The following is a 25,094-nucleotide window of genomic DNA, read 5'->3' on the forward strand; positions in this document are numbered from 1 at the left end:
CGGTCTCGGTGGCACAGCGGTAGAGTTGCTGCCTTACAGCAAATTCAGCACCGGAGACCCGGGTTCTATCCTGACTACGGGTGATGTCTGTACGGAGTTTGTACGTTCTCCCCATGACCTGCATGGGTTTTCTCTGAGAACTTCAGTTTCCTCCCACAATCAAAGACCTTGTAGGTTAGTTGGCTTGGTAAATGTAAAAAAAATGTCCCCTAGTGGTGTTAGTGTGCGGGGATCGCTGGTCGGCGCTGACCCTGTGGGCAGAAGGGCCTGTTTCCGCGCTGTATCTCTAAAACTAAATTATAGAGAAAGACACAGAGACAAAAAGACACAAAGATACAGACACAGAAACACAGCCACAGAGACACAGAGACACAAAATCTCCTGAGGATTAACAAATTCATAATTTATAGGAGCAGTTTACGAGAATGAACTCTGGAATGATTGGGTTAGCATACAGTGAGCGTTTGATGTGGGGTCGCCAACTTTCTCACTCCCAAATAAGGGACAAAAGGTCAAAATACGGGACAAATTCCCGACGGCAATTCGTTGACTGACTTGGCCGTGGCTGGGTGAATGATGAGTTGGCCCCGGGTGCTGGACTGCACACAAAGCCCAGCCGGCGGGCCAGCTGAGGAGTTTTGGCCCAGGCCGCGCGCAAAGTCCGGCGCCCCGTCCAACTTACGAACCGATGATCAGCCGTGAGTAGGAGGGGTGGTGGTGTCGGCGGTCAGCGAAGGTCCGAAGGTCGGACAGCTGGCTGAGCTGACTGACGGACAGGGCCACTGGCGAGGTGCTGCTGCTGCACTCCATGGGCTGCACTACGTCGGGACGGGTGAGGCGGGGTCCGAACCTACAGTCCCCTCGACCCGAGTAGTAGCGGTCAAATACGGGACAAGGGCAGTCCCGTGCGGGACAAACTAATTTAGCCCAATATACGGGATGTCCCGGCTAATACGGGACAGTTGGCGACCCAAGGTATGGGGCCCAAAATAGTTTCCCACAGGTGGGACTCACCTTCAACATCCAGATACAGCCTCATCTGCATGTGGGAGGTGTTGGTCCTGGTGGAACAGGTGTAGATGCCAGCGTCTGAGACTTTAATCCGCATCAGTTTAAGTGAGGCATTCCGGCGGTGAAATTCTTCCCGAAAGAGTTCCGTCCTCCCTCGATACGCCTCGTCCTGTGCGTCAGGTCGATCCTGACCGCTGGAGTATAGATGTACCAGCGAACTCGATGTGAACCATCTCACCTCCAATTCGTTCAGGGCTGTAACTGGTTGCAACCTGCACTCCAAGAGGACATCACCACCCACTAGGCCAGTGAAGAGACTTCTTCGCGAAAAAACATAGGGTTCCTCTGGAGAAAGGCAACATATTAAACCAAGTGTGTAGGAAGGAACTGGTTTACACGGAAGATCGACACTAAACACTGTAGTGACCTAGCGGGACAGGCAGTGGCTCTGGGGAAAAAGGAGTCTGAAGAAGGGTCTCAACCCAAAATGTCAACCATTCCTTTCCTCTAGAGATGCTGCCTGTCCCGCTGAGTTACTCCAGCATTTTGTGTCTACCTTCCATATTACGCAGATACTCAGGAGCGGGCACGGTGGCGCAGCCATAGAGTTGCTGCCTCACAGCGCCAGAGACCCGGGTTCGATCCTGACTACGGGTGCTGCCTCTAGGTGCATATAGATAGATAGCCTTTTATTGTTATTCAGACTTAGTCTGAACGAAATTGCAGCAGTCATACATATAATACAATACAATAAAACAACAATAAACACATATTAACATCCACCACAGTGAGTCCACCCAGCATCTCCTCACTGTGATGGAGGCAAAAGTCTTAGGTCTGCAGTCCCTTCCCTCCTCTACTCCCTCTGCGCTGGGGCGATACCCCCCCCCGGGCGATGTTAAGAACAGTCCCGCGGCTCTCAAACACCGCGGTGGGGTGGTTGAAGCTTGCCCACCAGTCCGCAGATGGGCCCGCGGCCGAACCCCGGACTCAGGCCACCTATTGAACACCGTTGCCACCCTCACGTGAGTACTGCGCCGTCTTCAGCCTCGGGCTGGGCCGCCCCGACATTGGGCGCCGAACCTCCCCCCTGACCGGGCCGCCCCGACTTGGGCGTCGCTTCTCCCCCCGGACCGGGCCGCCCCGACTTGGGCGTCGCTTCTCCCCCGGACCGGGCCGCCCCGACTTGGGCGTCGCTTCTCCCCCGGACCGGGCCGCCCCGACTTGGGCGTCGCTTCTCCCCCCGGACCGGGCCGCCCCGACTTGGGCGTCGCTTCTCCCCCCGGACCGGGCCGCCCCAACTTGGGCGCCGAACCTCCCCCGGACCGGGCCGCCCCGACTTGGGCGCCGAACCTCCCCCGGACCGGGCCGCCCCGACTTGGGCGTCGCTTCTCCCCCCCGGACCGGGCCGCCCCGACTTGGGCGCCGAACCTCCCTCGGGCTGCCAGCGCCGCACCTTCCCGAGCTCGGCCGCTCCGACGGGAGCCTCGTTCCACCCTCGGGCTGGCCGCCCTCACGGGAGCGTCCCAGCCTCTTCCAGCCCTGAGCCGGACCACCCTCACGGGAGCGAGCTCAGAGCGAGTCCTGGCGGGCTCTGCCTCCGGAGCCTCGAGGTCGTCAGCTCCATTAGGCCTCAGCGCAGACGGAGGCAGAGAAGGGGAATACGACAAAAAGGTCGTATTCCCCCGCAGGGAGAGACTGCAAACCCCGTTGGCCCCCCCCCCCCCCCCCCCCCCCCCCCAAAACACAGCTAAAACCAAAAAAACTAAACTAAGCAAAAAAATAAACAACATATAAAAAACACAAAGACAACAGGACCGCCGGTAAGCCGCTGCAGCCAGAGCCGCGCCGCCACTCTCACTGATTCATCAAGGAATCTCTTGATTCATGAAGGAATCTCGTGAGATTCCCTTAAGGAATCAAGGGATATTGGGGGGAAAAGCAGGAAGGGTTTACTGATTTTAGATGATCAGCTATGTTCATATTAAATGGCGGTGCTGGCTTGATGGGCCGAATGGCCTACTCCTGCACCTATTGTTTGTTGTCTATGGTCTATTTTCATGTTTAATGTATTTTGTGCTTTTAGGGCTGTTGGCAGATCAATTTCCCTCCTGAGGTAAATAAAGTTGTATTGTATCGTATCTGAGATTTAGATTTAAATTAAGGTAATTATACTCGATAGGCAGTTATACTGAGGAACAGCACCTCATAGTTCACTTGAGCAGTTTACACCCCAGCGGTAGGAACAATGACCTCCAATTCCAGGCAGTCCCTGCTTTCTCCTCCCCTTCCCAGCTCTCCCACAGCCCACTGTCTCAGCCTCTTCCTTTCTTCTTCTCCCCACCCTCACATCAGTTTGAAGAAGGGTCTCGACCCGAAACGGCCGCCTATTCCTTTGCTCCATAGATGCTGCCTGACCTGCTGAGTTTCTCCAGCATTTTTGACTACCCTCGAGAGGCAGTTGGCTCTGTTGTTGCGACTGGGTCAACCGAAGGTGGAACGATTTCCATTCACTGACGTACCTGATAACTGAAAATGGGCCTCCCTTGTCTCCCCTGTCCCGATCCCCACGAAACAGGAATACCTGTTTGAGAATCGTTCCTGATATCGATGTGGCTGTGGATCCCCAATCAGTACCCTGTTCCTGCCTTCTCCCCATATCCCCTGACTCCGCTATTTTTAAGAACCCTGTCTAACTCTCTCGTGAAAGTATCCAGAGAACCGGCCTCCACCTGAGGGACCGTGAGGGTTGGTAGGGGGAGAGGAGGTCAGTGAGATATGAGGGGGCCAGATGGTGGAGGGCTTTGTAGGTGAGGATCAGGATTTTGTAGGTGATCCGGTGGGAGATGGGAAGCCAGTGAAGTTGTTTGAGGACTGGAGTGATGTGATGCCAGGATTTGGTGTGGGTGATGAGTCGGGCGGCTGCGTTCTGGACCAGTTGGAGTCGGTTGATGTAGGTGGAGCTGATGCCAAGGAGAAGTGAGTTGCAATAGCCCAGTCGGGAGGAGATGAAGGCATGGATGAGTCTTTCAGCAGCGGGGGGTGTGAGAGAGGGTCTGAGTTTGGCGATGTTGCGGAGATGAAAGAAGGAGGTTTTAATGACATGGCGGATGTGAGGCTCAAGGAAGAGGGTGGAATCAAAGATCACGCCAAGGTTGTGGGCCTGGGGAGATGGGGAGACAGTGGTGCCGTCGATGGTGAGAGTGGGGTTATTGATTTTGCTGAGTGTGGCTTTGGAGCCTATGAGGAGGAAAGATGTTTACCAGAATGCTATCTGGATTAGAGGCTTTAAACCAGGAGTCGGCAACTTACGGCCCACGGGCCATTCGGCCCGCAGGCGTTTTTTTTTCCCAATTAGTTTTCGCGACCTGGGCACTACAGCCAATCCCGGGGCAGGCGAGCTGACCTGGACACTACAGCCAATCCCGGATTGGGCGGGCGAGCCGAGATTAAACTAAAGAGAGAGATTGGATAAACTTGGATTGTTTTCTCTGGAACGTCAGAGGTACGGGTGATTCATGGGAGAAGTATATAAAATTATGAGAGGCCTAGATAGGGTAGACAGTCAGAACTTTTTCCCCAGGTTGAAATTCCAGATTATTCACGACACTGGATGTTGAAGGAGCAATGAGTTTTGCTCTGTTTTATTAGTTGTTTTAAATGTTTGTTATTTGTCAGTTGTTATTAACCTGTGTTTGACAGCCTTTCATGGGGTCAAGGAAAGAGCGTTTACGTCACGGCCCTGTTTCCACCAATCATTCCACCGCCACACACATGAAGCACAAGAGAGATGCCATTGTATGCAGGTGCCGAGAAATGTGTCTTCACCTCTGGCTGAACAATCTCTAATCTTGTGTGTGGACTTGATAAGAAGAAGAACAGCATTTAATTACAACTTCAGCATATTAATACATTAGACCATAGACACTAGGTGCAGGAGTAGAGGCCATTCGGCCCTTCGAGCCAGCACCGCCATTCAATGTGATCATGGCTGATCATCCCCAATCAGTACCCCGCTCCTGCCTTCTCCCCATATCCCCTGACTCCGCTATCTTTAAGAGCCCTATCTAGCTCTCTCTTGAAAGAATCCAGAGAACCGGCCTCCACCGCCCCCTGAGGCAGAGAATTCCACAGACTCACAACTCTCTGTGAGAAAAAGTGTTTCCTCGTCTACGTTCTAAATGGTTTACCCCTTATTCTAAAACTGTGGCCCCTGGTTCTGGACTCCCCCAACATCGGGAACATGTTTCCTGCCCCTAGTGTGTCCAAACCCTTAATAATCTTATATGTTTCAATAAGATCCCACCTCATCCTTCTAAACTCCAGAGTGTACAAGCCCAGCCGCTTCATTCTCTCAACATATGACAGTCCCGCCATCCCGGGAATTAACCTGGTGAACCTACACTGCACTCCCTCAATAGCAAGAATGTCCCTTCTCAATTTAGGAGACGAAAACTGCACACAATACTCCAGGTGTGGTCTCACTAGGGCCCTGTACAATTGCAGGGTACAGTTGGTGTTCAAGTAAACTTGAATTTATGTGACAAATACACTTGACTTGACTTGACTTGAGAAGGAACTGCAGATGCTGGAAAATCGAAGGTACACAAAAATGCTGGAGAAACTCAGCGGGTGCAGCAGCATCTATGGAGCAAAGGAAATAGGTAACAGCCATCATCACATTGAAGAAGTCTGAAGAAGGGTTTCGGCCCAAAGCATTACCTATTTCCTTCGCTCCATAGATGCTGCTGCACCCGCTGAGTTTCTCCAGCATTTTTGTGTACCGTCGATTTTCCAGCATCTGCAGTTCCTTCAGTGTTACAGCAGCAACTTACAAGCAGGAACGGGGTACTGATTGTGGATGATCAGCCATCATCACATTGAGGTATGAGGCCCAAAATAGTTCCCCACTCACCTAGAACTACCAGATGCAGCCCCATCTGCAAGTAGGTGGTCTTCGTCCTGGTGGAACAGGTGTAGGTGCCAACGTCTGTTGCTTTAATCCGCATCAGTTTAAGTGAGGCATTTCCGCGGTGAAACTCTTTATGAAAGAGTTCCGTCCTCCCTCGATACGCCTCGTCCTGTGCGTCAGGTCGATCCTGACCGCTGGAGTATAGATGGACCAGCGACATCGATGTGTACCATCTCACCTCCAATTCATTCAGGGCTGTAACTGGTCTCAACATGCACTTCAAGAGGACATCACCACCCACTTGGCCGAAGAAGGGACTTTCATCCGAAATAAAATTGGCTTCCCCTGGAGAAAGGCAACATATTAAACAAAGTGTGTAGGAAGGAAACGAAGATAGACACAAAACACAATATCAACAGGCAGCGTCTCGGGAGAAAAAGGTGTAAAAAGAAACATTATCTTATTGAAACATATAAGATTATTTAGGTTTGGACACGTTAGAGGCAGGAAACATGTTCCCGATGTTGGGGGAGTCCACAACCAGGGGCCACACAGTTTAAGAATAAGGGGTAAGCCATTCAGAACGCAGATGAGGAAACACTTTTTCTCACAGAGAGTCGTGAGTCTGTGGAATTTTCTGCCTCATGGAGTGGGGGAGGCCGGTTTTCTGGATACTTTCAAGAGAGAGCTAGATAGGGCTCTTAAAGATAGCGGAGTCAGGGGATATGGGGAGAAGGCAGGAACGGGGTACTGATTGGGGATGATCAGCCATGATCACATTGAATGGCGGTGCTGGCTCGAAGGGCCGAATGGCCTACTCCTGAACCTATTGTCTGTTGTCTATTGACCCGAAACGTCACCCATTCAATAGATGGAATTTCGAGCCCTGGTTTGTGTCCTCCTTAGTATAGACGGATCCAAAGTACCTGTTCAACTCATTTGCCATTTCCTTGTTCCCCATAATTAATTCACCTTTTTCGGCCTTCAAGGGTCCAACTTTGGTCTTAACTATTTTTTTCATCTTAACATACCTAAAGAAGCTGTTACTACCCTCCTTTATATTCTTGGCTAGCTTACCTTCGTACCTTCTCTCCAGAGATGCTGCCTGTCCCGCTGAGTTACTCCAGCATGTTGTGTCTATCTTCCGTAATAACCATGCCCAGTACTTAGGAGCGGGCACAGTGGCGCAGCGGTAAATTTGCTGCTTCACAGTGCCAGCAACCCAGAGTTCGATCCTAACTATGGGTGTTGCCTGCACGGAGTTTGTAACTCCTCCTCACGATCGTGTTGGTTTTCCCCGGGAGCTCCGGACTACTCCAACATCCGTACAGTTGGCTTGCACGGAGTTTGTATGTTGGGGTGTGTGTGTGGGGGGGGGTGGGGGTGGGGTGGGGGGGGGGGGGAAACTCCCATCCTCACGATCGTGTTGGTTTGCCGCTGCTGCTGCTGCTGCTGAGTCGGAGGCCCTGCTGCGGGTCTGCGGACAGCGGCGAGGAGCCCGCTCCCTGGTCTCGGGGCTCGAATTCCACCGCCCGTGCTGCGGGTTGAAGAGCTCCTGCCCCGTGGAATGGTCGCGGGACTTTGCGACAGTTGGCTTGGTGGCTCAATTGTAAATCGCCATCGCAAGCCGGGGGCTGGTGACATCGGGGGGGGTAGGGAGAGTGCAGAGGTTTTTTTTTTGGCCTTCCACACAGCTAGTGATGGATGTTTATGTAAAATGTACCCGTGTTGTGTCTGGGTCTACGCTACTCCAATGTATGGCTGCAGTAACGCGATTCGAACTGCAGGTAGGACACTTACCTTGATCTTGTTTCACGGCAGTCGGGTCAGACCCATGCCCGTACTGTTAAAACCTGCTGAAATGGATGTCCATTGTTTAGCGGGCCCGCCCGCTGAAATTGTCCATTTTTAAATAAATAATTACGGAAATCGGGATAAGCGTGAAGGACATTTAGTCTACTTCACATTTCCAAAAGTGAGGAGAAATGACGGTGGATAGAAACGAGAGCTGAAGGGACAGCAACAGCCAGAGTGCTTGGAGAACATTGGCCTTTGCTCACTGCATTTCATCAACTAAGGTGTTTTTTCTCGATTCATTTGGCATCTAAAAAGTTTCATAAGTGATAATTTTGCCTGTAATTTTTTTTAATCGCCTGTGGTTCCCAAGTGGGTTTTTACATACAAAATGAAAACGCATCTGAAGAAAAAATTTTTAGATACCAAAGGAATCAAGAAAAAACACAAATAATGCCTTACTGTTGATGAAATGCAGTGAGCAAACACAATAATTCCCAATATTTTCAATTCCGATATCTGCACAGCCAATGTTTACGAAGCACTTTAGCTGCTGTTGTCCCTTCAGTTCTCGCTTCTCTATACCTTCATTTCGCTTCACGTTTAGGAATTCTGAAGTTGGGTACATGTCTCTCACACTTACCCCGACTCCCACAATTTTTTTCAGTGCAAACATTCACCATTTTGGTGGTTTTTAACAGGTAGGAAAGTACGCGTTTCTTGCATTAATAACATGTACCGGAAGTGACGGATGTCCTCCAGATGGATTGAGCGGCTCCGTCCGTCGAGCCCTCTGACCCAGTGACCTTTCGTGCAACCCCCCTATAGGATAGTGTTAGAGTGTGGGCCAAAGGGCATGATTCCGTTCGAAACTAAACAAATTCCATTTTTAGTGTTCTCCAGAGATGCTGCCTGACATGCTAAGTTACTCCAGCACTCTGTGTCCTTTTTTTAATGTATTAACCAGCACCTGCAGTTCCTCTTTTCTGCATTTTGGGCGGCATGGTGGCGCAGTGGATCTTAGAGCGCCAGAGATCTGGGTTCGATCCTAACTGTGTATTCCGAGTTTGCACCTGCACCTGTTTGGAATGTGTTAGGAAACTGGAGCACCTGCAGAAAACCCACATGGTCTTGGGGAGAACGTACAAACTGCGTATAGACAGCCGCCGTGGCCGGGATCAAACCCAGGTCTCTGGCGCTGTGATGCAGCAACACCACTGCGCTGCTGTAGTCGGTACCGCTAGGATGGCCACGGTGGCACATCGGTAGCGTTGCTTGTAGCGGGAGACCCGGGTTCGATCCCGACTATGGGTGCTGTCTGTACGGAGTTTGTACGTTCTCCCCGTGACCTGCGTGGGTTTTCTCCAAGATCTTCGGTTTGTACAGGTTTGCAGATTGTAGGACAGTGTTAATGTGCGGGGATCGGCGTGCTTACCCATTATAACTGCTTGAACAAGTACAAGCACAAGAACGGAGCATCTTCCCTTCATCGCTGGAAAGAAATAATCAAAATGTTTCACCTGTAAAGAGAATATGTATTTATTGTTTAAAGCATCTTTTAAACAAAAGCACAATCGCGCAGCTGGTAAAGCCGCCACCTCACATCACCAGAGACAAGGTTTTTATCCTGATGTCACGTGCTGTGTATGCGTGTGTAGAGCCTCTCCCTGGGACCACGTGGGTTTCCTCCGGGTGCTCCGGATTCCGGCACATCCCCAAAACATGCGGGTTTGTCGGTTAATTGGGCCCTCTGTAAATTGTCCCGAGCGATTTAGTTCTTCAGGCTAAAAGAATCAAGGGATATAGACAATATACAACAGGTGCAGGAGTAGGCCATTCGGCCCATCGAGCCAGCACCGCCATTCAATATGATCATGGCTGAATATCCCCAATCAGTACCCCGTTCCTGCCTTCTCCCCATATCCCCGACTCCTCTATTTTTAACAGCCCTATCTAGCTCTCTCTTGAAAGTATCCAGAGAACCGGCCTCTTGTTCTGGACTGAGGCAGAGAATTCCACAGACTCACAACTCTCTGTGCGAAAAAGTTTCCTCGTCTCCGTTCTAAATGCCTTATCCCTTATTCTTAAACTGTGGCCCCTGGTTCTGGGCTCCCCCAACATAGGGAACATGTTTACTGCCTCTAGCGTGACCAATCCCTTAATGTTTAAGAAAGGGTTGCAGATGATCCAGACTGACTGACCAGACTGATTCCTGAGATGTCAGGACTTCCATATGAAGAAAGACTGGATAGACTTGGTTTGTACTCGCTAGAATTTAGAAGATTAAGGGGGGATCTTATAGAAACTCACACAATTCTTAAGGGTAGGCTAGATGCAGGAAGATTATTCCCGATGTTGGGGAAGTCCAGGACAAGGGGGTCACAGTTTAAGGATAAGGGGGAAATCATTTAGGACCGAGATGAGAAAAACATTTTTCACACAGAGAGTGGTGAATCTGTGGAATTCTCTGCCACAGAAGGTAGTTGAGGCCACAGTTCATTGGCTATATTTAAGAGGGAGTTAGATGTGGCCCTTGTGGCTAAAGGGATCAGGGGGTATGGAGAGAAGGCAGGTACAGGATACTGAATTGGATGATCAGCCATGATCATATTGAATGGCGGTGCTGGCTCGAAGGGCCGAATGGCCTACTCCTACACCTATTTTCTATGTTTCTATATTTCTATGTTTCTATGCTGGAAAAATCGAAAGAAGCCAAAAATGCTGGAGAAACTTAGCGGGTGAGGCAGCACATATGGAGCGATGGAACAGGTGACGTTTCAGGTCGAGACCCTTCTTCAGACCCTTAACAATCTTATATGTTTCAATAAGATCCCCTTCCATCCTTCTAAATATGGGGGAAAAGCAGGAACGGGCTACTGATTTTAGGTGATCAGCCATGATCATATTGAATGGTGGTGCTGGCCCCAGGGGCCGAATGGCCTACTCCTGCACCTATTGTCTATGTTTCTATGTTACTCCAGCACTGTGTTCTTTTGTGTGTTAGACAGTATCTGCAGTTCCTTGTTTTGACAAAACAGTGTTTGTATAGACATGCCTCAGGCTCCAACCACACAGACAGTGTGTCTGCTACAAGTCTCTGCGCGCCTGGTTTAATTCACCCCACCCTAGTCAAAAACCTTCCTCCTCCTCTCTCGCCCTTGGGCTTTTTCTAGATTTCTCTTAAACACACGGAGATTGTTCAGCGCAACCGAGTCCTGTTCTCCTGCCAGCCTTTGGATAAAGTCTTTGGGTTTTAACATGCAAAATGAAAACGCTTCTGAAGCTACATTTACCATTTAAATAATGGTAAACTATCAATGCATTTTGAAATAAATTTTCCTCAGATGCAAGCGAAGGAATGGGATAATTGTCAGCTGTCAGTTGGACAAAATTAGGACATTTTATTATTTGCCAAAATATATTTCTCAATGCTTGTTTAAAGCCTTTCACCCAAACTACTTGTCTGTTATAGGAGGATAAATAAATAAATAAATAAGTAGTTTGGGTTAATGTGCAGGCTTTAAACAAGAAACATTGAGAAATATATTTTGGCAAATAATAAAATGTCCTAATTTTGTCCAACTGGCAGCTGACAATTATCCCATTCCTTAGCTTGCATCTGAGGAAAATTTATTTCAAAATGCATTGATAGTTTACCATTATTTAAATGGTAAATGTAGCTTCAGAAGCGTTTTCATTTTGCACGTTAAAACCCACCTGAGAACCATGGGCGATTTTGCAATTTTACTGAGGAATTTTTCACTTTTAAAACTTCTCATATAACAAATGAATAAAGATAAAAAAAAGTCAATAATGCCTTACTTTTGATGAAATGCAGCGAGCAAACGCGATAATTCCCGATATTTTGGACCTTTAAATCTCCACGTCAAATGTCCACTGTTCACTTCCGCTGGATTGGCACCTTCAGCTCCCTCTTTAATTTACCTTAGTTTCTATCTTTTTTTTGGACTGTAAATCTAGGTAGCTGTGCCTCACGGTCACCCCGACTGGCACAGTAAATTGCAGCTCAAAAACTGGCCGTTTTCCATGTTTTTAACGGGTGGGAAAGTGCGTGTTTTCCCATTCACTAACATGTACCAGATGTATAGCATGTCCTCCACTTCAGATTTTCGGTCACGTGGGTGCGGATCTACGCTCCAGTGACCTTTCGTGAAATCACCCAATAGCGACCCCCAGTGAACGACCAACTCTCCCGGCCGCTGCCTGGACAATCCCTGGTCCGCACCAGCCTCTCCCGAGCGGGCAAACTGGCCACTCCGGCCCCGGGAACCCAAGCCTGGCCTCGGTCCCACCCGCAACCCGGGGGGGTGCTGTGGACCAGGCCAGCACAACGGGATGTTCCCTTCCACCTTCCACCGAGTCTCCGCTAAGTTGCAAAGCAGGTGGAGTGATCACTTTGTCCCAGCGCCTGAGAGATGTCCAGGAGTCTCACTCGCCTGTTGAGTCGTTGCCACCTCCCCGTGCCCAAGTTAAAAATCGGAACAGCAGCCACTCACTCCTGTACAAATAAACCCTTTCCCAAAATTTGGGATGAAATGACAGGGCGTGGAGGGCAGCGAGGAGTTGGACGATTTTAGTTTCGTTTATTCATTGAGTCATGGAGTGATACAGTGTGGAAACAGGCTCTTCGTTCCAACTTGCCCACACCGGCCAACAATGTCCCAGCTACACTAGTCCCACCTGCCTGCGTTTGGTCCATATCTCTCCAAACCTGCCCTGTCCATGTTACCTGTACCATGTCTAACTGTTTCTTAAATGATGGGATAGTCCCAGCCTCAACTACCTCCTCTGGCAGCTTGTTCCACACACCCATACCTGTGTGAAAAAAGTTAACCCCTCCGATTCCTAATCAATCTTTTCCCCTACACCTTGAACCTATGTCCTCTGGTCCTCGATTCCCCAACTCTGGGTAAAAGACTGGAAGGTAGACACACTTAGTTCAGTCTGAAGAAGGGTCTCGACCCGAAACATCACCTATTCCTTCGCTCCATAGATGCTGCCTCACCCGCTGAGTTTCTCCAGCATTTTTGTCGACCTCCGACTTTTCCAGCATCTGCAGTTCTTTCTTAAACATTGGGTAAAAGACTGTACATCTACCCGATCTATTCCTCTCATGATTTTGTACACCTCTCTATAAGATCTCCCCTCATCCTCCTGCGCTCCATGGAATAGAGACCCAGCCTACTCAACCTCTCCCTATAGCTCACACCCTCTAGTCCTACCAAGTGTTATTGCTACAAGTACTGAGCTGCAGTGAAAAGCTTTATGCCCCTGTCCCACTTAGGAAACCTGAACGGAAACCTCTGGAGGCTTTGCGCCCCATACATGGTTTCCGTGCGGTTCCCGGAGGTTGCAGGTGGTCGCAGGTAGTGGAAGCAGGTAGGGAGACTGACAGAAACCTCTGGGAACCGCACGGGAACCTTGGGTGGGGCTCAAAGTCTCCAGAGGTTTCCGTTCAGGTTTCCTAAGTGGGACAGGGGCATTAGTTTGCTTGCTGTCCATTCAAAAGAAAGAGTTGGAAGGAACTGCAGATGCTGGTTTAGACCGAAGATAGACACAAAATGCTGGAGTAACACAGTGGGTCAGGCAGCATCTCTGGAGAGAAGGAATGGGTGATGTTTCGGGTCGAGTCCCTTCTTCAGACCGGTTAGGGATAAGGGAAACGAGAGGGGCAGACGATGATGTAGAGAGATGAAGAACAATGAATATGGTTACAATCCAGCCGTCCACAGCAGCGTTTCTCAACCGGGGTTCCCCAGAACACGAGGGTTCCGTGAGAGGTCACTGGAGAAATAGTGATCAATATGCTAATCATATGTAAATGCATTTGTGAGTCATTTTTGTGTTTCATTTCATATTCGTAATTTTATTACACACGTACGGCATATTGAGCGACGTCATATTTAGTTAGCTATGTCGATATGTCACCAGTGTGAAGCGGCCTTTAGTGGTCAGTAGACAGGAGGTGGACGTGACGGATTCTTGTTGGAGTCGGATACACAAGAAATCAAGGAGTCGGAGTCTGAGTCGGGTGTTTTGGGAATCGGTAATGTTGGGCGAGTCCAGAACCAGGGGCCACAGTCTTAGAATAAAGGGGGGGGTCATTAAAACTGAGGTAAGAAAAAAAAAAATTTTCACCCAGAGAGCTGTGAATCTGTGGAATTCCCTGCCACAGAGGGCAGTGGAGGCCAAATCACTGGATGGATTTAGGAGAGAGTTGGATAGAGCGCTAGGGGCTGGTGGAGTCAAGGGATATGGGGAGAAGGCAGGCACGGGTTATTGATTGGGGACGATCAGCCATGATCACAATGAACGGCGGTGCTGGCTCGAGGCAGGTGCAGCAGCGAATGGTATGTTAGCTTTCATTGCAAAAGGATTTGAGTATAGGAGCAGGGAGGTTCTACTGCAGTTGTACAGGGTCTTGGTGAGACCACACCTGCTGCATACAGAGGAGGGCAGTGGGGAGGCCAACTGATTCCTGGGATGACTGGACTAGATTTGAGTAGGGAGGCAGAGACTAGGTTCACACAGAGAGATACTCTCTAGAATTTAGGAGATTGAGAGGGGATCTTATAGAAACTTACAAAATTATTAAGGGGTTGGACAGGCTAGATGCTCCCGATGTAGGGAAGTCCAGGACAAGGGGTCACAGCTTAAGGATAAGGGGGAAATCCTTTAAAACTGAGATGAGAAGAACTTTTTTCACACAGAGAGTGGTGAATCTCTGGAACTCTCTGCCACAGAGCAGTTGAGGCCAGTTCATTGGCTATATTAAGAGATTAGATGGGGGCTCAGGGGGTATGGAGAGAAGGCAGGTCAGGATACTGATGATGATCACCATGATCATATGAATGGCGGTGCAGGCTCGAAGGGCCGAATGGCCTACTCCTCACCTAATTTCTATGTTTCTATGTTTATGATGAATGGCTCCACGCGCCTATTTTCTATGTTTCATGACTCCACGGCCCTGCATTGACCATACCATCAGTGGCTGCAGCAGAAAGACCCAACTCGTTCAGTAAGATTCACAGGCACCAGACTCGCACTTGTCCTTTAAAATTACTTTATTGGACAATAACAGCATGATGCAACGTTGAAATAATGTACAAAACAATCCTCGAAAAAGTGAAAACAAAGGATAACTGGTGACACACAAGCTGACTTGTTTGGCAATCGTCACATGTGATTGTATTATGATCATTTTTGTTTAATACCTGACTGCCCAGACTCCAATATCTCACCGCATATTGTCCCTTCTGCGGGAGATAATGGTGACCCCACTCCATACATTCTTCCACCTGGCCCCAGTTGGTCTTGTCCAAGCACCAGACACAACCCATCATCAAATGGAGTCAACTTATCCCCTGTCTGGGGGAAGTCATGAAGTCATCGTCAATAGATAGGTCACAGCTATACCAAACCTCCCATAACATTGGGAGATCATCGTGCTTTGATACTGATTTAGGTCACACTCAAACTCAATAAATTAAATACCCAATATTTTATTTACCATCCCTTATTTGTACAGTTTCATTATCCAAAAATATTTGACTAAGTTCTGAGTGCAGGCAATCCCTCTGTTAATATTAGTTTAGAGATACAGCATGGAAACAGGCACTTTAGCCCACTGAGTCTGCACCGATCAATAATCACCCGTATACTAGGTCTATCCTACACACTAGGGACAATTTAGAGGAAGCCAATTAACCTACAAGTTTGAACATCTTCTGAGTGCAGAGTTCCCGGTGTTGGGGGAGTCCAGAACCAGGGGCCACACACACACAGTTTAAGAATAAGGGGTCGGCCATTTAGAATGGAGGTGAGGAAACACTTTTTCTCACAGAGAGTTATGAGTGTGGAATTCTCTGCCTCAGAGGGTGGTGGAGGCCAGTTCTCTGGATACTTAGGGCTCTTAAAGATAGCGGAGTCAGGGGATATTGGGAGAAGGCAGGAACGGGGATGATCAGCCATGATGACATTGAATGGCGGTGCTGGCTCGAAGGGCCGAATGGCCTTCTCCTACACCTATTCTCTATTGAGTGCGGGAGCAAACCGGAGCACCCAGGGGAAACCCACACAGATCACAGGGTGGACGTGCAAACTCCGTACAGACAGCACCCGTGGCCAGGATCGAACCCGGGTCCCTGGTGCTGTGAGGCAGCAACTCTACCGCTGCACCACCGTGCCCGTCTCTGCTCCTTGTGTTGGAAGGAAATGGGAAGAGAGATGAGAATGCCTACCCAGAGCTTGGGTAAGAACATGCCCAGGGTTGCTGGGCAAGAGGTAGGCAGTGTGATTTGGACAGGTTGGGTGAGTGGGCAGATGCGTGGCTGATGTAGTCTAATAATGTGGATAAATGTGAGGTTATCCACTTTGGCAGCAAGAACAAGGAGGCAGATTACTATCTCGATGGTGTCTGATGAGGAAACAGGAGAGTTGAACGAGACCTGGTGTCCTTGTACACCGGTCACTGAAAGTAAACATGCAGGTACAGCAGGCAGTGAAGAAAGCTAACATAACAAGAGGATTTGAGTAGAGGAGTAAAGAGGTCCTTCTGCAGATGTACAGAGCCCTGGTGAGACCACCTCTGACGTAATGTGTGCAGTTTTGGTCTCCTAATTTGAGGAAGGATACCCTTGCTATTGAGACAGTGCAGTGTATGTTCTATTGTCTATTGACACAGAGTGCTGGAGTTACTCAGCGGGTCAGGCAGCATCTCTGGAGAACATGGATCGGTGATGTTTTGAGGGCAAAACAAGCTATCTACCCGAATCGTCACACATCCATGTTCCCCAGAGATGCTGTGCCTGACCCGCTAAGTTACTCCGGCACTGGGTGTCTATTTTGGAACTGCGGATGCTAGTTTACCAAACAGAAAAAAAGACAAAATGCTTTAGTACCTCAGCGGGTCAGGCAACATACCTGGAGAACATGGATAGGTGATGTTTCAAGTCGAAAGTAGCTATCCCGACCCGAAGTGATGGCCATGCATGTTCTCCAGAGATGCTGCCTGGCCCTTTGTGTTACTCCAGCACTTTGAGTCTTTTTTTATTTTCGTTGCAAACCAGCATCTGCAGTTCCTTGTAGTCGAGGCGAAGATACGCCCTTGGGGTACGTAGATACGCCCGACGAGGGATTAACGGAGCAAGTTCCCTGCCTCTAAAGTATTATTCCAAGGGGGAAAACCAAAAGATGTGACAGAATCCCACCCGGTAGAATTCCAAGAGATCGGAGAGAAACTAGAAGGAAAGACTGCAGAAAAAAAAATCCCATTATCCGTGAGAATTTCACTCCTTGCTAACGATACAAAGCAGAGGGGAAACTTTCTTAACCGACTCCCACCTTATTTTTTTTCTCTTCCAAAAAAATAGACCCGGATATTTTCTTCTGGAATTTCCAGTAACGGCTGGGGTCGGCAATGGAACGTCTGGTCCATCATCCACCCCCCAAGTAACTGCCATGGGTTTGCCTGGGAGAAATCAACTCCTGTTCAATTCCCGCTGCCTCCCTTCCTGACGGAGACAACTCCACAATTTCCTCCCCCATCTCCAAATCCCACTGCTTCTCATTCCTGAGGTATATATCCTGACATTTACTACCCAAAATTGTCCCAGCTTCAATATTAATATTATTATTATTTCTCCATATAAAAGGCAACAGTCACAAATATTTCATCCTTAAAAACTCACTCATTCCTCCAAAATTATTACTTTGAATATGATTTTAAAAGCTTTGATATAGAAAACATATTTTCTTCCCTTCAAAAGTTCCCTTGGAAATTATTAAACACCGTGTTAGAAAAAGAGGGGGGTTCAAGTCAGAGCAGAACCGAACCAAATTCGATCAACCGTGGGCGGAAATTGCTTTTAAAACATGTGGGGGGGGGACAAAGATGTCAGGGGTCAGCAACCTATGGCCCACGGGCTGGATCCGGCCCATAACCCAAATCATCCGGCCCGCTGGAGTATTTTTTTTTTCGAATTAGTTTTCGCGACTTGAGAACTGCAGCTGGTCTCAGGGCAGGCGAGCTGACCTGGGCGTTACAGCCAGTCCCAGGGGCAGGCGAGTTGACTTGGGACTGGCTGTAGCGCCCAGGTCACAAAACATGGGGGAGGGGATTGTCCCTCACCTCTCAAAACTTGGGGGGGGGGGGGGGGTTTACAGGTCCCCCCCCCGACCCCCCGCCAGGATTTCCGCCCAGGCGTTGAACAGGGAAGAAGAAATTCTGAAGGTTTGCATTAACGGTGCAGATCGCAGAGATGGGTTGGGGAGGGAGAGGACCAGTCTTGGAGGAATGGCCAGGAGGCGTATTCACCAAACGCCGCTAATCGGACCGACTAGCGAGTGACTTGGGTGGAGCGTGGAAAAGTACCCGCGACTGATCAATTATCAACACAAGTCGAAGATGGAGGCTGAAAGCTGGAGTAACTCAGCAGGACAGGCAGCATCACTGGAGAGAAGGAATGGGTGACGTTTCGGATCGAGACAACTTCTTCAGACCTCCGTCCCCCATTCGAGTCCGGAGAAGGGTCTCGCCCCAAAACGTCACCCATTCCTTCTCTCCAGAGATGCTGCCAGTCCCGCTGAGTTACTCCAGCTTTTTGTGACCATCTTTGCATTGAAACCAGCATCTGCAGTTCCTTCCTGCACATCGACACATTCATTCCGAAGAAGGGTCTCGACCCGAAACGTCACCTGTCCATGTTCTCCGGAGATACTGCCTGACCCGCTGAGTTATGTCAGCACTTTGTGCCTTTGTTTTCCAGCACAAGTCAGGTTTAGCTCCCTGCTAGTTCAGCTTAGAGATTCAGCATGGAAACAGGCCCTTCGGCCCACTGAGTCTGTGCAGACCCCGGGCACTCCTTGTAACTAACAATTTACTGAAGCCAATTAACCCACAGATTTGTACGTCTTTAGAATGTGGGAGGAAACCGGAGCATCCGGAAGGAACGCACGCGGTCACGGGGGAGAACGTGCAAACTTCACATGCAGACAGCACCCGAGGTCAGGGTCGAACCCGGGTCTCTGGAGCTAGAAAGAAGCAGCTCTACTGCTGTGCCACCGTGCCGCCCATCTCTGGAGAACGTGGACAGGTGACGTTTCGGGTCGAGGCCCCGTCTTCTGGGAATGTCTCCTGCAGTTCGCTCTTCCCACCTGCAGGGGGCAGTGCATTGGGGGGTTGGGTTGAGTTTGGTTTGGTTTGGTTTGGGGGTTGCTCTGGAACCTTGGACCTCCCTCCATCCCTCTCTCCCGCCCGTGGTATCTACGTGAGCCACTTGACGATGCACGTCTCAAACACGGTCTTGTTGGAATGCCACTCCGTGTGATGTACATTGGTCATCGTGAAGGTGGTGATAGCATTGCGGGCATCCATCGTCTTCAGGCCAAACGTGTCCTTGCGGTAAATCTTGGCGGGAAGAAGGGAACAATCATAATCATACTTTATTATCCAAGTATGTTTTGCAACATACGAGGAATTTCATTTGCCATACCAATAAAAAGCAACTAAACACACAAAACACATTTTAACATAAACATCCACCACAGTGACTCCTCCACATTCCTCACTGTGATGGAAGGCCAAAAAAAAAAGTTCATTCTCTTCCTTTCTTTGTCCTCCAGTGGATCTAGCACCTGCATCGGGGAGGGGGTGGCGGGGGAGGGTAGGGGGAATCACAGCTCCCCCACACCGGGCAATCTACTGCGGGTCAGGGCTATGCGAACGGCGTGCAGCTTTTGGAGTTTCCCGACATCGGTCTCTACCCGAGACTGCGAGATCCTCGATGGTGAAATCCATCTCGGTCCAAGGCAAGGGGTCACAAGCTCCGATAGCAAGTCCATGGCCCTGTGGTGGGGCTCAAAGTCAGTCAATAGACAATAGGTACAGGAGGAGGCCATCCGGCCCTTCGAGCCAGCACCGCCATTCAATGTGATCCTGGCTGATCATCCACAATCAGTACCCCGTTCCTGCCTTCTCCCCATATCCCCTGACTCCGCTATCTTTAAGAGCCCTGTCTAGCCCTCTCTTGAAAGTTTCCAGAGAACCGGTCTCCACCGCCCTCCGAGGCAGAGAATTCCACAGATTCACCACACTCTGTGAGAAAAAGTGTTTCCTCGTCTCCGTTCTAAATGGCTTACCCCTTTATTCTTAAACTGTGTGTGGCCCCTGGTTCTAGTCCCGAGCGAGGCCTCCAGCTCCAACGATGTTGGGCCGCAGAGCGACCGGAGATACGATCTGGAAAACGATCGCATCTCCGGCAAGGTAAGAGATTGAAAAAAAGTTTCCCCCAACCCCCACCCCCCATCACATAAAACAAACCAGAGAACATTAACACAAACTTTTAAAACAACTAACAATTAACAGAAAGATGAAAAAGACAGACAGACTGTAGGCGAGGCTGCCATTGCAGCGCCCCTCTGGTGGCAACATCGGTTAGAACCATAACACACAGTGGGAGAATTAGGCCATTCGGCCCATCAAGTCCGTGCCAACCAGCGACCAGTTACACTATCCAACATGCTGGGCACAATGAATTATTTTTAACCCATAAACCTGTATGTCTTTGGAGTATGGGAGGATACTGGAGCACCTGGAGAAAACCCACGTGATCACATGGAGAACGTACAAACTCTGTACAGAAAGCTGTACAGGTTGAGTTTAGAGATGCAGCATGGAAACAGGCCCTTCGGCCCACCGGGTCCGCCCCGACCAGCGATCCCCGCCACACTAATACCATCCTTCACCCACGAGGGACAATGTTTACATTTACACCAAGCCAATTAACCTACAAACCTGTACGTCTTTGGAGTGTGGGAGGAAACACGAAGATCTCGGAGAAAACCCCACGCAGGTCACGGGGAGAACGTGCAAACTCCGTACAGACAGAACACGTAGTCGGGATTGAACCCGGGTCTCCGGCGCTGGATTTGCTGTAAGGCAGCGACTCTACCTCTCCGCCCTTTAAAAATATCAACCCACCATGGCATTCACATTCCCAAAAATCGATTGGGCTGACCTATTTTCCTTTCTCAGCCTCTTTCTCCTACCTTCTACCCGTAGCCCCAAGTCATACAGCGTGGCAACAGGCCCTTCACCCCAACTTGCCCATACCGGCCAACATGTCCCATCTACACGAGACCCACCTGCCCGCGTTTGGCCTTTTTGTCCCTCCAAACATGGTCCTATCCATGTACCCGTCTAATAATTTCTTAAACGTTGGGATAGTCCCAGCCTCAACTACCTCCTCCGTAAGTTCGTTCCACACACCCACCAAAAAAAGACATCCCTCAGGTTCCTATAAAATCTTTCACCCCTTCACCTTAAACCTATATGTCCTCTGTTTCTCAATTCCCCTACTCTAGGCAAGAGACTCTGTACGTCTATTCAATACAGCGGTAGAGTTGCTGCCTTACAGCGAATGCAGTGCCAGAGACCTGGGTTCGATCCCGACTACGGGTGTTGTCTGTACGGAGTTTGTACGTTCTCCGAGATCTTCAGTTTCCTCCCACACTCCAAAGTTGAGGGGGGTGTAGGATAGTGTTTGTGTGCGGGGCTCGCTGGTCGGAACGGACCCAGTGGGCCAAAGGGCCTGTTTCCGCGCTATATCTCTAAACTAAACTAAGCTAATTCTCTCAGTAAGCATCTCCAGAACACCAAAAAAGCCTATTTTGAGATAATTTAACTGTTTTTTTCCACTGCGATAAACATTATTGTTAGGTATTTCATTTGCCTGGAAAAAACAGAAATTCACGAGGTTGGTATTGTTCCTGGTGAAACAATTTAACAGAAATTACCCAAAATTGAGGAGAAACTTAAATGAGGTTAGGCAACGTTTCAGACCCAGAGACGAAGGGTTTCGGCCCGAAACGTTGCCTATTTCCTTCGCTCCATAGATGCTGCTGCACCCGCTGAGTTTCTCCAGCAATTTTGTGTACCTTCGATCTTCCAGCATCTGCAGTTCCTTCTTGAACACAAAGAACTGCAGATGCTGGTTTATACCAATGATAGACACAGAGTGCTGGAGTAACTCAGCGGGTCAGGCAGCATCTGTGGAGAACATGGATAGGTGACGTTTCACAGGGTGCTGGAGTAACTCAGCGGGTCAGGCAGCATCTGTGGAGAACATGGATAGGTGACGTTTCACAGCGTGCTGGAGTAACTCAGCGGGTCAGGCAGCATCTGTGAAGAACATGGATAGGTGATGTTTCGGGTGGGTCCCTACTTCAGGCAGATCAGTCTGAAGACTGGTCTCGACCCGAACGTCACCCATTCCTTCTCTCCAGAATAGGAATACGGGTGCTGTCCATACGGAGTTTGCACGTTCTCCCCTTGACCATGTGGGTTTTCTCCGAGATCATCGGTTTCCTCCACCACTCCTGAGACATGCAGGTTTGTAGGTTAATTGGCTTGGTGTAACTGTAAACATTGTCCCTAGTGGGTGTAGGATAGTGTTAGTGTGCGGGGATCGCTGGTCGGCGCGGACCTGTACGTCTTTGGAGTGTGGGAGTAAACCGAAGATCTTGGAGAAAACCCACGCAGGTCACGGGGAGAAGGTACAAACTCCGTACAGACAGCGCCCGTAGACGGGATCGAACCCGGGTCTCCGGCGTTGCATTCGCTGTAAGGCAGCAACTCTACCGCTGTGCCACTGTGACTGAGCTGGCTGGTCCCAGGGAAAGAGGAGAATTCCAAATTTCTTCCCGTCAATTATCAGGCAACTGAACCGTCCAGGATTTCACTTTCACCAGCCAGTGCCCCCCCAAACCCCTCACCCCTCACCCCAAACCCTCACCCCACCCCCCCCCTCACTCCCCAAACCCCTCACCCCACCCCCCCCCCTCACTCCCCAAACCCCCCCACCCCCCCCCCCCCCCCAACGCTGAGGACGAAAACTCACCAGTTGCTTCTTCATCTCCAACACCGTCTCAATCTCGTTGTAAAACCCAAAGTGGCTGGAAAAGGAGAGGGAGAGACAGAGAGAGAGTCAGGAAATGGCGAGCAGACATTGGCCGGGAAGAGTGGTGGGGGAGGGGGGGTGACCACTGCTATAGAGAGAGGAGGAGGAGGGGGGGAGAGGAGGGGGGGGAGAGAGGGGGGGGAGAGGGGGGGGGAGAGAGGGAGAAGAGAGAGAGAGGGGGGGGGGGAGGAGAGAGAGGAGGGGGGGAGAGAGGGGGGAGAGAGAGGGAGGGGAGGAGAGGGGGGGGGGGAGAGAGAGGAGAGAGGGAGAGAGGGGGGGAGAGAGAGAGGGGGGTGGGGGAGAGAGAGGGGGAGAGAGGGGAAGAGGGGGGGGGGGGAGAGAGGGGGGGGGAGAGAGGGGGGGGGGGGAGAGGGGGGGGGGGGGGGGGGGGGAAGGGAGGGGGGGGGGGGGGAGGGAGGGGGGGGGGGGGGGGAGGGGGGGGGGGGGGGGGGGGGGGGGGGGGGAGGGGGGGGGGGAAGAGGGGGGGGGGGGGGGAGAGGGGGGGGGGAGGGGAGGGGGGGGGGAGGGGGGGAGGGGGGGGGGGGAGAGGGGGGGGGGGGGGGGGGGGGGGGGGGGGGGGGAGAGAGAGGGGGGGGGGGAAGGGTGTAGGGGGGGGGAAGGGAGGGGGGGCGAGAGGGGGGGGGGGGGAGAGAGGGGGGGGGGGGGGGGAGAGGGGGGGGGGGGCCCGGGCGGGGGGCGGGGTGTAGGAGGGGGGGAGGGGGGGGGGAGGGGGGGGGGGGGGGGGGGGAGGAGAGAGGGGAGGGGGGGGGGGGGGGGGGGGAAGAGGGGGGGGGGGGGAGAGGGGGGGGGGGGGAAGAGGGGGGGGGGGGGGAAAAGAGAGGGGTGTAATTCCCACCTGACTGCCAGGGGGTGATCACACCATCGTCGGGCCCACCGATGAGAACCAGTTGTTGGAGCCTGAGGAAATTGTTCTTCCATTTCTGGTGAAGAGTGGAACAAGAGATGTCACGAGGAGGGGGTGGGGGAGGGGGGGTGGGGGGGTATTGGTCGGAGATCCTACAACACACACACACTCTGGGACAATTTACAATTTATATCCGAAGCCAACCAGCCGACGCCTTCGAAGCGCGGGGGGAAACCAGGGAACCTGGAGAAAACCCGCGCAGGTCCACGGGGCGGAGTGCACGTGCAAACTCCGCGCCGACAAGCACCCGGGGTCAGGATGGAACCCGGGTCTCCGGCGCTGTGAGGCAGCAACTCTACCGCTGCACCACCTAGTGGGGTGTTGGTCCACTGTGCCCTAGACCTCCCCTGGGGAGAGCCAGCCACTGTTACCCCCCCCCCCACCCTCCTCCCCCCTCCATTTATTCCTGAAACAGTGAGATGCCACTAGGGTTGCCAACACCCCGTATTTTGGGCTATAGGACCGCCCTTGTCCCGTATTTGACTGCTGACACTCGGGTCGAGGGGACTGTCGGGTCGGAGTGCAGCCCCGGACTGTGCGTGTGGCCCCCGGGCCAAAACTCCTCAACTGGCCCCGCCGGCTGGGCTTTGTGTACAGTCCAGCACCCGGGGCCAACTCATCGTTCACCCAGACACGGCCCAGTCAGTCAACGGTTTGCCGTGGGGAATTTGTCCCGTATTTTTAACCTTTGTCCCTTATTTGGGAGTTGGTGACCCTAGTGTCGTTAACCCTTATTCTCACTGGGCGGGACAGGTACATGGGGATGATAGGTTTGGAGGGATATGGACCAAGCGCATGCAGGCGGGACTTGTGTAGCTGGGACCTGTATCACGGTGTGGGCAAGTTGGGCCGAAGGGCCTGTTTCTATGCTGTACCACTCTACGACAGTGTCTATGCGGTGTACGGGGAAGCGGGGAGTTGCTTCTCTGCGTTACCTGTGGCGTTGGGATTGTCCCTCTCGTTGTTGAGGAAGGCCAGGTAGTTGTTGGAGCTGAGGTACAGGTCGTGATGGTGCGGGTCTGTAACAGGCGGAGATCAAGGTCAGGGCAAAGGTATAGAAATAGAACACACGCACACCTGAAACACACACACACGCACAGACACAGATGCACACACACAAAACACAGACGCAGACGCACACACACAGACGCAGACGCACACACAGACGCAGACGCACACACACAGACGCACACACACACACAGACGCACACACACACACACACAGACGCACACACACAGACGCACACACAGACACAGACGCACACACAGACATAGCACACACAGACGCACACACACAGACGCACACACACACAGACGCACACACACACAGACGCACAGACACACACACACACACACATACTCTCACACATACAGGTATTGTATTGTATATCTTTATTGTCATTTTCCTGAGTACTCACAAACCAGAGGAAACAAAAAAACATTGCTCAACCAGTGTCCATTCAGTGTGCAGTAA

The 25,094-nt window shown here is 51.0% G+C and overlaps 2 protein-coding genes across 2 annotated transcripts in view; both read right to left on the reverse strand.

Moving 5' to 3' along the window:
• The window catches only part of LOC129715884 (butyrophilin-like protein 2), a 42,105-nt gene extending 32,406 nt beyond the window's left edge, over positions 1 to 9,699 (reverse strand). The window contains exons 1-3 of the mRNA XM_055665774.1: positions 9,153 to 9,699; positions 5,927 to 6,268; positions 1,015 to 1,356 (exon numbers count right to left, since the gene is read on the reverse strand). Coding sequence (XP_055521749.1) covers positions 1,015 to 1,356; positions 5,927 to 6,268; positions 9,153 to 9,207 — 739 coding nt within the window. The 5' untranslated portion in view covers positions 9,208 to 9,699. The remainder of the gene's footprint in view (positions 1 to 1,014; positions 1,357 to 5,926; positions 6,269 to 9,152) is intronic.
• An 8,194-nt stretch (positions 9,700 to 17,893) lies between these two features.
• Positions 17,894 to 25,094, reverse strand: part of ppt2b (palmitoyl-protein thioesterase 2b) — a 25,890-nt gene continuing 18,689 nt past the window's right edge. The window contains exons 5-8 of the mRNA XM_055665778.1: positions 24,556 to 24,639; positions 23,553 to 23,635; positions 22,636 to 22,692; positions 17,894 to 19,145 (exon numbers count right to left, since the gene is read on the reverse strand). Coding sequence (XP_055521753.1) covers positions 19,002 to 19,145; positions 22,636 to 22,692; positions 23,553 to 23,635; positions 24,556 to 24,639 — 368 coding nt within the window. The 3' untranslated portion in view covers positions 17,894 to 19,001. The remainder of the gene's footprint in view (positions 19,146 to 22,635; positions 22,693 to 23,552; positions 23,636 to 24,555; positions 24,640 to 25,094) is intronic.

The sequence above is a fragment of the Leucoraja erinacea genome, unplaced genomic scaffold (assembly GCF_028641065.1).
Source record: "Leucoraja erinacea ecotype New England unplaced genomic scaffold, Leri_hhj_1 Leri_147S, whole genome shotgun sequence".
NCBI classification, from domain to species: domain Eukaryota; kingdom Metazoa; phylum Chordata; class Chondrichthyes; order Rajiformes; family Rajidae; genus Leucoraja; species Leucoraja erinaceus.